This window comes from Lepidochelys olivacea, assembly GCF_965140295.1.
Source record: "Lepidochelys olivacea isolate rLepOli2 genome assembly, chromosome: 3".
Taxonomy (NCBI): domain Eukaryota; kingdom Metazoa; phylum Chordata; order Testudines; family Cheloniidae; genus Lepidochelys; species Lepidochelys olivacea.
The window spans coordinates 115,646,191-115,660,000 of NC_140413.1; the positions used below are offsets into that span (position 1 = coordinate 115,646,191).

Consider the following 13,810-nt stretch of genomic DNA (forward strand, 5'->3'; position numbering starts at 1 on the left):
GTCGAGCCCTGCCCCGGCTCCTGACTCCTCGCCGGTCACGGCTCGGCAGCGTGCGCGGGCGGCCGCTGGGCCGGTGCGCTAACGGGGCTCCCTGACTCGGGGGCGGCCAAGGCGCGGAGGGGTGGGTAGCCCGAGAGCCGGCTGTGGAGCTCCGCTGTCGCCTGAGCTCCGCTTCTGTGCGCGGGGACGCAGCGCGGTCAGACAGCGTCGCTCCCTGTGCGGTGCCGACCAGGCTGTCATGGGCCCTTCTTACCCCCGCTCAGCTGGGGCGGCTGTCCTGGGTGATTCGCCCTTATCGCTGGTCTCCCTTCTACACAAGCCCTGCGGGCATCCTTGTCAACCCGCACTCCCTGCATCCTCGGGGGCACCGCAAACGCTGTTTTGGTAGTAAGGCAGAGAGGTACAGACGTGCCACTGGAAGTGAAACTGCTCCTCTGGCCAGACCTTCAGCTCTCGCTCCCCAGTCGGTGCAGTTGTGCTGGGGGCTTCAGCGCCGGTATATCTGCATGTATTCTGTACCCATGGAGGTGTTCCTCCAGCTGGATGAAGATGGGTTTTAGTCTCTATATAAAAATTGTAGGTATCTATTAAAATTGTAGTTTAAGGTTATTAATGACAGGTTTCAGAGTAACAGCTGGGTTAGTCTGTATTTGCAAAAAGAAAAGGAGTACTTGTGGCACTGGTTAGTCTCTAAAGTTATTAATGTAGTTTTTGTGACCAGTAACTCAGTGTTAATGTAAATTGATGCACTGTGGTAGATACCAGCCACCTTTGTCAGCCTGTCATCTCTCTGTATTATTACTGACATTTAGTAAATGGAGGTGACTAGTAATGACTAAAATTGACTTAAAATATTGCTTGAATTCCTATTTTTCTCTAAAGGTAGGTGGCTTATTGAGGTGAAATTTCACACAGGATTAATTCTTATGCCCTTTGTGGTTTTCCCTGGTAGCTTTTGTTTGGTTTGGTTTTAAACAGGAAGTCTCTGAAATTGGGTTCTGGCAAAAAAAATTTTTTGAGAGTTTTACCTTTTTGTTATTGACCAATATCTCTTCAAAACATTGTCTGTCTAGAAAAAAAATTGGTAGAGAGGTGTGTATTCTGAGTAGAGCTGGTGTAATGAGAGGTTTTAAAAAAAGATTGGATTTAGGGTTATACACTGCATATGGTGGCCTAATGGTTCATTGGAATCCGGGACATATGAAATCTTCCCCACCAGGAGCTACACTTTCTCTGCTGCTGTAGAATAAAATCTGACAGAAGAGACTTATGCAGTACAACAAAGACCATACATGACAACCTTAATTTTGTCCTTTCATGACAGAAGGCTGGGCAGTCTTCCTTTAGCAATCCTTCTGCATCTAACCCTTTACCTTATACCTGATATCCATAACTAATAGTATTGGGGGAAGAAGTGAAGGAGGAGAAATCTGGCAAAGGGGTATGTGCAGAAACAAAACAGGGGAAACAGAGTTGAGGTTGCAGTGCATGGTCTGTGTTTGATATTTGTGGTGATGATGAAGTGTGAGTGGAGGAACAGGGTCTATGTACTTTAACATACCCTAACTTCTCCCTGATATTGGGAGTTTGGATCAGGTATGCTGTGGGGTTAGCAGTCCTGATTGCTTCACAGTGAATTTTTTGTGTGTATTAAAGTAATCATATGTATAGGATTGTATATCACCTTATCAGTGTACATACATTGTAGCACTAGCTTGACAGTATTATATTATCATCTGAAAAGGTGACGCAAGTGATGCCTGTCAACTTGCGTCCTTGACGAATCTTCTTTACCAGAGTTGGAAAAACACTTCATGAGATGAGGACCAGAGCTATGGGAAAATGGCAGTGTTATTGTGTAGCAACTCTTAAGGTTTTGAAATTTGTTTTTGTTCCATATTGGAACAACACCACCAAAAATATTCCTTTTGAATTTGTTTAGAAAAACAGACTGGTAAAGGGGAGTGTGCCTGCATGTCAGTTGCTTTACAACAGGGGTCGGCAACCTTTCAGAAGTGGTGTGCCGAGTCTTCATTTATTCACTTTTTAAATTAAGGTTTTGTGTGCCAGTAAAACATTTTAACATTTTTAGAGGGTCTCTCTCTATAAGTGTATATATTATATAATAATAAGTATAAGTATATATATTATATAACTAAACTATTGTCGTATGTAAACAAGGTTTTCAAAATGTTCAAGAACCTTCATTTAAAATTAAATTAAAATGCTGATCTTACGCTGCTGGCCTGCTCAGCCTGTTGCTGGCCTGGGGTTCCATTCACCTAGGCTGGCAGCGGGTTGAGCAGGGCCTGCAGCCAGGACCCCGGCTGGTAAGGGGCAGGCAGCCAGAACCCCGGACTGGCAGTGGGCTGAGTGCCACTCGGCCTGCTGTTGGTCTGGGGTTCCGTCCACCGGCTCCTGCCAGCCAGGGTCCCGGCTGCCGGCCCCACTCAGCCCGCTGCCGGTCTGGAGTCCCGGCCCTGTCCACGTAGAGTAGGTACCTACCTTCTCCCTGGTTCTAGCCATTCTCTTCCTCTCTCTGCACTGAGATGAGGGTGGGTGTGTGCTGAGAACAGGGCTGGGGGAGAAGGAGCAGGCTGGGGGTTAGGGTGCAGGCTCTGGCCAGGAGCTAGAATGTGGGAGGGGGCTCAGGGTTGGGGCAGGAGGTTTGGGTGTGGAGCGCTTACCTGGGCAGCTCCCATTTGGTGCGAGGGATGCAGGTGGGAATGTGGGGGTGTGTGTGCAGGAGCTCCCATTTGGTGCGAGGGGTGGGAGTGGGGATGTGGGGGGTGCAAGAGTCAGGGCATGGGGTGTGGGTGTGTGTGGGGGGGCTGCAGGGGTCAGGGCAGAGGGCTGGGGGTGCTCCCAGCCTACTGCCCTGAGCAGCTCAGGGCAGGGGGCTGGAGGGGATATGCCCTGATTCCACCCCCTTCCCCAAGGTCCCCGGAGCGTGCTGCAGTTCCGCTTTTCCCTCTCCCCCTCTGTAGCAAGGGAGGGAGAGAAGGAGGGGCAGGAACCCAGCATGCTCGGGGAAGAGGCTGGGGGAGGGGGAAGCTTGCCTGCCCTGCAACGGGAGGGTGGGGAGCGGAAAAGAGTGGGCTGGGCCGGGCAGGATTTTTAGTGGCACGCTGCTGTCTGCCCGGGTCCAGCAAACAGCAACGTGCCATTAAAAATTGGGCTCGCATGCTGTTTTTGGCACGCGTGCCATAGGTTTCCAATCCGTACTCTACAACTTGGTAGTTAGGACACTGGTCTGGAATGTGGGAGACTCAGGTTCAAGTCCCTGCTCTGCCTGATTCAGAGCCAAGGCTTTTCATCCCTCATCCTGGACCCCAAAACCTTCCCAACAAAAGTTTAGTGAAAACAATATGTCTTCCTGAAACGTTTTAATTTTGACAAAACATAGTTTGCTGAATTGAAATTTAAATGAAAATGTTCTGACTAGTTATAGTGAGCGCTTTAATGCATGTCATTTTCTTTTACTTATTGCCAGAGATGAAAGTAAGCCGGTACGGTGTACCAGTAAGAGCCGGTGTGCTGTATCAGGACCGGCTTTCAGAGAGGGCAATTTAAAGCCCTGGGATGGCCGCGGCGGAGATTTAAAGGGCCCTGGAGCTCCAGCCGCTGCTATCGTCCCGGGCCCTTTAAATCCCGGCCTGAGCCCTGCTGCCTGAGCCCTGGGGTAGTGGCGGCGGGGCTCTGGCGGGGATTTAAAGGGCCCTGGCGCTCCAGCCGCTGCTACTTCCCTGGGGCTCCTTAAATCCCCATCTGAGCCCTGCTGCCCGAGCCCTGGGGTAGCGGCAGTGGCGGGGATTTAAAGGGCCCCAGAGCTCCAGCCGCCGCCACCGTCCCGGGGTCCTTTAAATCCCCACCAGAGCCTCGCCGCCGCTACCCCAGGGCTCAGGCAGCAGGGCTCAGGCCGGGATTTAAAGGGCCCTGGAGCTCCAGCCACCGATACTGCCCTGGGGCCCTTTTAATCCCCACCTGAGCCCTGCTGCCGAAGCCCTGGGGTAGCAGTGGCGGGGTTCCGGAAGGGATTTAAAGGGCTGGAGCAGTAGCGGCGGCTGAAGCCCTGGGGTCCTTTAAATCTGTGATGGAGCCCAGCCACCGCTACCCCAGAGCTCGGGCAGCAGGGCTCAGGCGGGGATTTAAAGGGCCCCGGGGCAGTAGCGGCAGCTGGAGCTCCGGGGCCCTTTAAATCCCCGCCAGAGCCCTGCTGCCACTACCCCAGGGCTCAGGTGGGGATTTAAAGGGCTCAGGGCTCCGGCAGCTGCTACCACAGTGGAGCCCCAGGCCCTTTAAAGCTCTGCCAGAGCCCCAGGGTAGCGGTGGCAGCTGGGAGCCCCAGGGCTCCTCAGTGATTTAAAGGGCAGAGGGCTCCACTGCGGTAGTGGCAGCTGGAGCCCTGGGCCCTTTAAATCGCCTCCGGGGCTCCCAGCTGCCTCTGCAGCTGGTAGCTTGGGGGTGATTTAAAGGGCCCCGGGCTCCCAGCTGCCACTACTGCAGCTGGAGCCCTGCCCTTTAAATCAAGATTTAAAGGGCCCAGGGATTTAAGGCCCTGCCTCTTCCGGTTGAGGCCACGCCCCCTGCTCAGGACTCCGACTACCGGTAAGTCCTCTAACTTACTTTCACCCCTGCTTATTGCCCTTCTTCAAATCTGGTATTGATTCATCCAGGTAAATTATTTTAGGAACTGGGTAAGTGTAAGGTTACTTTGCTTTTATTAGCCGGGGTCAATAAGATACAAGGTTAAAACAGTGTATGTTTCTTCTAATGAGTCATTTGGGCACTTGGGCCTACCTCCTTTGATTTCAACATCTGATAACTGAGCATTCTCCATGAAAGGGTGTTTTACACTGGAATTCACTGGTCTGCCAGGGCCAAAGTATTTCTTTAGTCCATTAGGATATGGTGAAATGAAAAATAATTTTTCACATTTGCTAACTCCTCCCTCTAACTTCAAAAGCAGCTAGCAAAACAGAAATTACTGCATTTTATATGCTATCCTTAAATGTGATAGATTGCACTTGAAAATAAAGTAATGAATAAATAGGGAAAAGATATTAAATCTGTTCGTGTTAGTTGAGTAATTAATGTAATGCTTTGATTCTTTTCTTGTTAGATCTTTTGCATATTTTACAATTAAGGACAGGCTGCCTCAAATCCTAACTAGGGTTATTGATACTTTGCACCGACATAAAAATGAATTCTTTGAAGAACATGGAGAGGTAAGAGTACTGTTGTTTCATACTATTTTTCTCATACTGAAACTTATTAGAGATCTTTTCTCTGTTTTATTTTTATCCTGTTTTCCTCGTGTTGTCTTCTCTCATAATTTTTCTCATGTCGTCCCTCTTTTCTCTCAACCCCTGACTTGTCTTTTTCCTCTGCTTTCCTGGTTATTTATGTTATGTCTCACTTTTATTAATTTTTTTTTTTCTTTTCTTTCTGGCTCCTGAAACTTCCTCAGTTTTCTCTGTTCTTTGGCTACATGGTGTTTTGTGGCATATCCATCTTAGCCCTTGTGGGGATGGCAAGGTTTCAGGCTGCTGTTCTCATAGATTTGTAGACTTTAATGTCGGAAGAGAGAATCATGATCATCTAGTCTAATCTCCTGAAATTGCAATCTACAGAACCTCATCTGCCTACTACTGTAACAGACCCCTAACAGTTCTCCCCAGTGAACCAGGCATTTTGTTGAACAGAATGGATTATGAGCAAAAGGTCCTGCCTCAACACAGAATCAGATAACTTTCATGGCATAAGGGGATTCTTCTAGCTTGGAAGGTTTGAAACTGCAGTAAATGTCAGATGTAGAACAAAAGCTTCACTGAGCGTCATTTAGACTTTTGTCTTTGTTCAAGTGCAAGATCCTGAGAGTCTGATATTTTTGTTCGATTTTTAAGATTCAAAACTTAAATTTTACTGCAAAAGGAAATATCTACCATAGAGTATGTGGCTATCCAGGAATGTATTTTTGGACTAGGGACACTTATTTTCCATTTTATTTCAGAAAGGCATTGAGGCAGAGAAGAATACTATATCTATCCTCTCTAAGTTAAGGAATGAGCTGCAAACAGACAAACCATTGGTTCCCTTGGATGATAAACTCCCTGATGTTCCACTGTGGAATCAATACCTAGAATATCAACAAAATTTATTAGATGGAAATGAACAACCAAGCTGGTTTCAGTCCCCTTGGTTATATGTGGAGTGTTACATGTATCGCCGCATTCATGAAGCACTAGTTCATAAGTAAGTATATACTCTAACATGAAATGTTACCCTGTGTATAGTTCTTCTGATTTTGTGCATCTGAGAGGGGGAAGAAAGGGAGTAAGCTTAAAATGAAGCAATTGGTTTAAAATGCAGACCTTTCTTACAAATGTAGAGCAGTAGTCTTTTTCGATTTTCTACTAACTCCACTGCTAGAAGACTTAGCAACAATTTCCCTGGTTAAGGTACTAATGAGGCTTTGCTTCCTTTGCAACATAGCATAATTCAAACTCTGATATCCTTCCCTTAATTAAGTAATATACAAGGTTGAGCTAACGTTTTCTGTGTGCCCCCTCTAAAAAAGGTTAAACTGGCTGGTGTTTTTCATTTGAAAACAAAGGGCCAATCCCAGCTCTCATTTGAAGTTAATGGCAAAACTCCCATTAATTTCAACAGGAGTAGTAGCAGGCACTAAAAGATGAAAATGTGGTGACAGTAGGGTTAGTTGTAATTATACATACTAATACACTTCTTACCACTGATATTTTTGGGTAAAATTTTCAAAAGAGCCTAATTGATACTTAAACACTTCCAAAAATTGTACGTTTTTGTGTAGATAAATATTGAGTGATTTATGTAAGCCACAATGTTAAGAATTCAGTTCTCCAAAAAAGCTTCACCCCACACACGAAACAAATAATGAAAAGATCATAGTGTGAAAGAAGGCTTCTAAAATTTTCATTAGTTCTGTGTCGCACAAAGATCTTTGTAAACTAAATGAGTAAATTGTTTTTAGTTTCCAAATTGGGGTGGTGGAAAATAACATTTTTCCAAACCAGAAAATGTCAGTTTCTGTGTCAGTTGCACTTTTGGGAATCCATTCATTGTATTTCCTGTTATTTTGGAATTGTGTTCTCTAAATCTCCCTCTACACCAAAAGTGAAGAATTCTTTTGTAATCTTAAAGAGAGTCAACAACATGAAGGGCTTTTTTGTTCAGCAATTCAAAATACTAGAGGATCTTTGACTAAAACTTTTATTTGTGTGGTGTATTGAGTCATTTGTTAAATAAAATTGTATTTATCTTTTCCAGTACATTATAAATGTAAAGTTTTTTTTTTTAAAGTTTAACAGAAGAATTATCATGCTAATTTTTAGAATGGCCCAGATGAAAATTTCCACAAGACGAATCCCTTCCTTTCAAAAAAGGGTTTAGGTATGTCCATATGAAAAGTTGCCACACAACCATAAATACAAATGTACTGAAAAAAAACTGGATCAAGTATTTAACCTCAGTTGGCTTGTCACCCTTCATCAATTTGTCTCTCATAGATTGAAAACCCTCAAGGGCAGCCAAAGTGCATATACAGTGCCCCATATAATGGGAGGAGAAGGGGCCCATCGTGATTGAGACATTTGGCCACAACCATAATATATATGGTTATTAAAATAAATGAGACCAAATACCAGGCAAAGTAAGTATTACTGGAGCCATGTAGGAGTCTGGCATGCCACATTACTGTGAAAGTTCAGATTAGGACCCCGAGTTTAACATTCATCTAAATAAAGTTGTGTTTAACACTTTTGCTGCTGCTGCTGTGAGAGAAAATGGAAATCATATTAATAATTATATCTTTTCCCTTCTATTTTAGTCCTCCTATTGATGACTATGATGTATTTAAAGAAGCAAAGGTTCAGAGCTTCTTTGAATCCCAACAAGCTATTATTGCCTTATGCACTTACTTGCAGGAACTTCTTAAAAACATTGAGGACCTAGATGAAAAACAACTTCAGGAAGAATTTTTTAAGCTGCTGCAGGTAAACTTGGCATTTCTTATTCACAGTTCCTGCCTGTGGCAAGTTACAAAATTTGAGTTCTGCAAAACTTAAACTTTAAACTTAAAAAAAATTCTGTGGCCTTGTGTTTGCAATTACACCTCTACCCCGATATAAAGCTACCCGATATAACACTAGTTCGGATATAACATGGTAAAGCTGCGCTCTGGTGGATCAGCTTGTCTGGCTCTGATACGCTGCTCTGAGCGGTGTGTTAAGGGTGCCGGGCCGGGGCCAAGGGGTTGGATAAGGGCCGGAGGGTCTCGGGTGGTGGTCAGGAGACAGGGAGCGGGGGGGTTGGTGGTTCAGAGGTTCTGGGGGCAGTCAGGGCATGGGGGTGTTGAATAGGGCGTGGGAGTCCCGGAGGGCCTGTAAGCGTGCAGGAGTGTGGATAGGGCTCGAGGCAGTCAGGGGACAGGGAGCAGGGGGGTTGGGTGGGGTCTTGGGAAGGGTGGTTAGGGGCTGGGGGGTCTCTGGAGGGGGCAGTCAGGGGACAAGGAGCAGGGGGGCTTAGATGGGGTGGGGTCTTGGGAAGTGTGGTTGGGGTGGGGCATCTCTGGAGGGAGTAGTCAGGACAAGGAGCAGGGCGGGTTGGATGGGTCGGGGTTCTGAGGGGTCAGTTGGGACGGGAAGTGACTATTAATAACGGAAATGCTCGAGGCCAAAGCAAGTTCGATATAATGCAGTAAGATTATATATATATATATATATATACACACTACTTTTTTTTTTTTGGCTCCTGAGGACAGTGTTCTGTCAGGGTAGAGGTGTATCCTATCATATGTTGACTGATGCAGTTTATTGCTGAGTCTGCAAACATTTCTTGTGCCTCTGCTGCTAGTTAAAGATCTGAGCAGCAGAGTGAAACTAACAAGACTGTGGTTAGATATTAGGGTTTTTGAATAAGACCAATGAGTAGCCATGTAATTGACAAGAATCATGTCAATTCCATGCTGCTGGTGGTCTATTACATGTTCCAAGCCCTGCTTATTCTTTTTCATGTAAATCCAGTGTTGCCATCCCTGAGCATTCAAAAGTCATGAGATTTGCTTTAAATCACGATTTAAAAGAATTGTTTTGGTGTTATCGTTTACAACTTCAAGCTTTTCTCTGTAACCATTAGGGATAGAAACTTATTTATTTAACTGAAAGTTGAAGTTCTCACAATCTCCTTGCCCTAGGAGCTGAAGCTTTAGGAAAACACCAGTTACCATGAGGCTTAATAAAATCATAAGTTGGCAACACTGCATACCTAGCTGTTTGTTGAGACTTCATAAAAGAGCACATTTTCATAGTCTTGCAATATAGACCAACTTATCAAACTCCAGGTAATCAAAACTCACTTATCCTCCCATTATTAGTCCTATGTGTACTCCTGCCAAGGCTTTTTGGAGTTGTGTATATAATATAAATTTCTTTAGCTCTGTCAGTGTGTTTATACCAAACCTAATCTGTCACGAGTCCAGGATAAAGATGGGAAAGAGGCTTGTATTTCCTCCTTCCAACTCATTTTTTGTGTCTCTTTGGAAGGGAAGAGTATTGTTTTGGTTTCTCTCCCAGAAATCATTCTGAACTCTTTATGTACCAAATGTTGAGCTTTAATAGGGAGTATGTATGTGGAGTCAGGTCCCACTGTCTCTAGAACAATACAAAAGACTATAGAATAATGAGATTTTAGCAAAATGGACTTTTTTTCTCTTCAGGTTTCATTGTGGGGGAATAAGTGCGACCTCTCCATTTCAGCTGGTGAAGACAACTCTCAGAAAGCCAGTCCTGTAAAATCACTGGACAACTTGAAAACTTCCATCTTAGTGGATGATATGGAAAGCATTTGGTCACTGCTTATTAACAGCAAGAAAAGAAGAACTTCAAAAGAAGTTACTAGAGTTGACATAGTCCTGGATAATGCTGGATATGAACTTATTACTGATCTAGTACTGGCTGATTTTCTGTTATCATCAAAGTTAGTTTCTGAAATCCATTTCCATGGAAAGTGTATTCCATGGTATGTATCAGATACTACAAAGCAAGATTTTAATTGGACTATTAAACAGCTGCTGTCAGCTAATAATAGGTGGATGTCTAGGTGTGGGATAAACTGGGAGGGCAGTATTAAAAAAGGAGTTTTGGTTTACCATGATCACATGTTTTGGACTCTGCCACATGAATTTTGTAGTATGGCTCAGGTTGCTACTGACTTGTACACTGAGCTGCAGAAGTCACATTTAATTATTTTTAAAGGTGATCTGAACTACAGGAAACTAACTGGAGATAGAAAATGGGAGTTTACTGTTCCATTTCATCAAGCCTTAAACAAATTTCATCCTGCACCCCTTTGCAGCTTGAGAACACTAAAATCTGATGTTCAGGTTGGTCTGAAACCTGGACAGGGTGAGCAGTTTGTGAATTCTGAACCTGACTGGATGATATGTGGGAAATATGGAGTAGTTCAGTTTGATGCATCTTTGTGATTCAGCTGTGAGGTTGATAGTTTACCTAGGGATAGGTTTAATTTGCACAGAGAGCTGTGCTTTTGCTGTTAAATATTGGGCTCTTCGTTTACTTGTTTCCTATTTCTGGCAAGTGGCTTGTTACTACTGATTTACAAAATATAAAGATGTTGTGCAACAGTTTGCAAACTTTCCTTTTAACACTCAAGTTTTTAAATTGTAGATATTTTATGACCTAAAATGTCAACAGATGTTGGAGATGAACATGACTTCAGTTGTCCTTAAGAATACTTTATCTTTCAGTAAGTAAAGAGAATTAATGCTCAGTGGAAGTTACAATTTACTTTAGGAACTGGATCCACCTTGGCATGCGTTTACTGTTCCAATACTGTTTGGCATTTTCAAGCGCCATATGTTGCATGGTACTTAGATTCATGCATTCAAAAAAAATTAACTTCTGGGTTTTCTGCATCACTGCAGCAGAGGTCTTATTTTAAAGCTGTTTGATTTGTCTCTTACAAAGAGTATTTTACATAATTTGACAACGTTTGCTCATCTGTGTGGTCAATATGTGCAAATAGTTTTTTAATAGTTTTTTTTTTTCCATTCTGAAAGCTAAGTAGGTGTAGTCAGTAGTGGTTTAAGGAAGAATCATTTAGGGTGAGACCATGGTCCTGTAAAGAAGATTTGGATACCCAACTGAGTCAAAGCAGTAAGACACAGGTAAGTAGTACCAGCTAGCTGTCTGCCAAGTGGGGTAGTGTGTCATGTCGTTGTTGGCCCCTCCTCCCCCAACAAGGTGAGACTCTGAAATTTGGGAGTAAGAGTCCATCTTTAAAGATGTGTGGAGAATTTGAGACTGCAACAAGCCAGGGGTGTGATTTTTCTCTCCTCCCCCCCGCAAGCATGTGAACACCTACTCAATCTTGCTATCCCAGCTAAGCTGTGCCTTTGCTGCTACCCTGTGTGACTGCAACTACACTGCTGTTTATACTTGCACTAGTATGAGAATGTGTAAGTGAGCAGGGAAACCACACCCCTACCTCATTTGATGCAGCCTGAATATGGTTGTGAGGGAGCAGATATCTTGGTAAACTCATTCAGGATTTATGCTTAATCCTTCTTTGTAGTATAGATGGCACAGGTAGCAATATGTACAGTTAAAGTTGCCTCACTTGCCGTTAATGATGCAACCCTATTTTAGCTGCTTATAACACTGCCAGATCTGTTTCAGCTGAAATTTCTGTGGTGGGTGTCTGCCTCCTGCTGAAATTTTTTTTAAGTTTCAGCAAAAAGGGTTCAGCTGTTCGCAGAACAAGGTTAGGGGAAAAAATATTGAGCATTCTCAATCCAGCAGCCCTGGGCTGGAGAAGGATTTTCCTGAGAGTTCCTCCTTCCAGCAACCAAATGTTGGAAGCAGAAACTGAAGGCAGTGGTATTTTCTTTCCTATGCTACCAGAGTCCATGCAATGAGGTGGTGGCAGTGGTCTGATTGTAAGACGGAGGGGTGAGAAGCTAGGCCTAGGGAAGGGGTAGGGCAGGTGGTCTCAGATGAGCCGCATGTAGCGAGGGAGCTGCATGTATTGGGGGGAAATACTGGAACAAGGACAGACTGGAAGGGCAAGGGAAGAAGGGTCTGGTGCGGGGGAGGAGAAGTACTCCCTGGGGTTTAACCATTATTGCACGCTCCCTTCAAAGCATGGACTAAATCCCAAATTCCTGTGCTGTCAGCAAATAGCAGTGCAACCTGTGCCTCATCTCCCTCTAATAGAGAGTGCATATACAGGGTGACAACCTACCACTGCTGTGAATTACTATTAGCTCAAGCAGCAGATATTTGTGAAGTGGGTCTAAAGGTTCCTGCTCTGCTGATGACTGCTTTGGTCTCACTGTGAGCCATATGTTGGAATTTTTTTCCCCATTTTTTTTTTTTTTAAATTAGGAAATTACAAACACAACCTCTATGGAAAGAACATTAAGGTTTAAAAATGAAGCACTCAACGACTAGGAAATACCGGAATACTAGGAAGAATTGTCCCGTGGTTAGGGTGCTTGCTTGGGACTTTGGGTGTACAATTTAAGATGCAGAGGGGCTGACTCTTTTCAGAAAACTTAGTATTTTATAGAACTTTATATATTCAGAGCACAGCTCCCATTGACCTCAGTTGCAGCCGTGAGTGTTTAGCACTTCTTCAGTCAGACCCCTGGGTATCCTATTGGCCACCTGGAAAATGAGGAACACAGTGACCGCCTGTAAAAAGTTTGGTTTAAGTGTCTTGCCCAGCATCACCCAGGAACTCTATAGTAGAGGCTGTGAGAGACTCCAGTTCTCCAAGGTGGCATTCCATCCTGCCTAAACCATGAAAACAGCCTGCCTCTCCCTGCATTCCCCTGCCTCATTCACTACACACCTTCCAACTTCTGCAACAAATGAAGCAGGGATTCAACAGCTAAGAGCATCATTAGCAACACAACCACAATTCATTCTCGGGACACATCCTGTACACTAAATGGCATGGTGGAAATAATAGTATGAGATAATGTAATTAAAGACTCCATCATATTTCACACACTGAAGTAGGCCACATTAAGATTGCATAGGCAACCTTAATTCTGGCACTTCCTAATTTGAAGGCTTGACTTTCCACCTTAACCATCATTTAAGGGAGTTTTTATATGTAATACTGAATACACAGTAGAACCCTACTGAATTGCTATTGGGCTTGCAGACTAACTATCCTCTCCTAAAAAAACTAACAGTGTTGTATCCCATACAAATGTCATAGTAGTCTCTACCTATTACAATAAGATACTTCCTCAGAAAAATGTGCTTAGTTGTCAGGAGCAAAGTATATTATGAAGTATTTTCCTGAATGTTTGTCACTTCTTTGTAATAGTAACTTTCAGGATGCCTATGTCATTAGGGGGAGCCCACTAATTCTTTTTATTAATGTAGGAACAAAATAGAATAAGGATATACTTTTAATACCTCTGTTTAGGGAAATGCTTCCTGCACACTTACATTTAATCTATGTAATTATTCTAACATTGGTTGCATATTATAATGACCTAACAGCCCAGGGGATTTCTAAACTAATTTCTTGGGCTTTTCCTTGTATGCCATTTGAATTTCCTTAACAAAAGGGCATTTATAATCACCTCTAAGATGATCACTAGGTTATTGGCATTTCCATCCACCTTCTGAGTAAGTAGCTCTATCTCATAGTTCTTGAATTTTGAACTACAGTGGTGGCTCTTAGCTATAAACCTACAAACGCCAGGAAAATCATTTGTTGCACACACAGTTTG

At 43.8% G+C, this 13,810-nt stretch overlaps 1 protein-coding gene across 1 annotated transcript in view; it reads left to right on the forward strand.

Moving 5' to 3' along the window:
* The window catches only part of LOC311517377 (coiled-coil domain-containing protein 170-like), a 133,831-nt gene that overhangs the window by 316 nt on the left and 119,705 nt on the right, over positions 1-13,810 (forward strand). The window contains exons 2-5 of the mRNA XM_084622156.1: positions 5,123-5,228; positions 6,014-6,255; positions 7,868-8,033; positions 9,755-10,481. Coding sequence (XP_084478282.1) covers positions 5,123-5,228; positions 6,014-6,255; positions 7,868-8,033; positions 9,755-10,481 — 1,241 coding nt within the window. The remainder of the gene's footprint in view (positions 1-5,122; positions 5,229-6,013; positions 6,256-7,867; positions 8,034-9,754; positions 10,482-13,810) is intronic.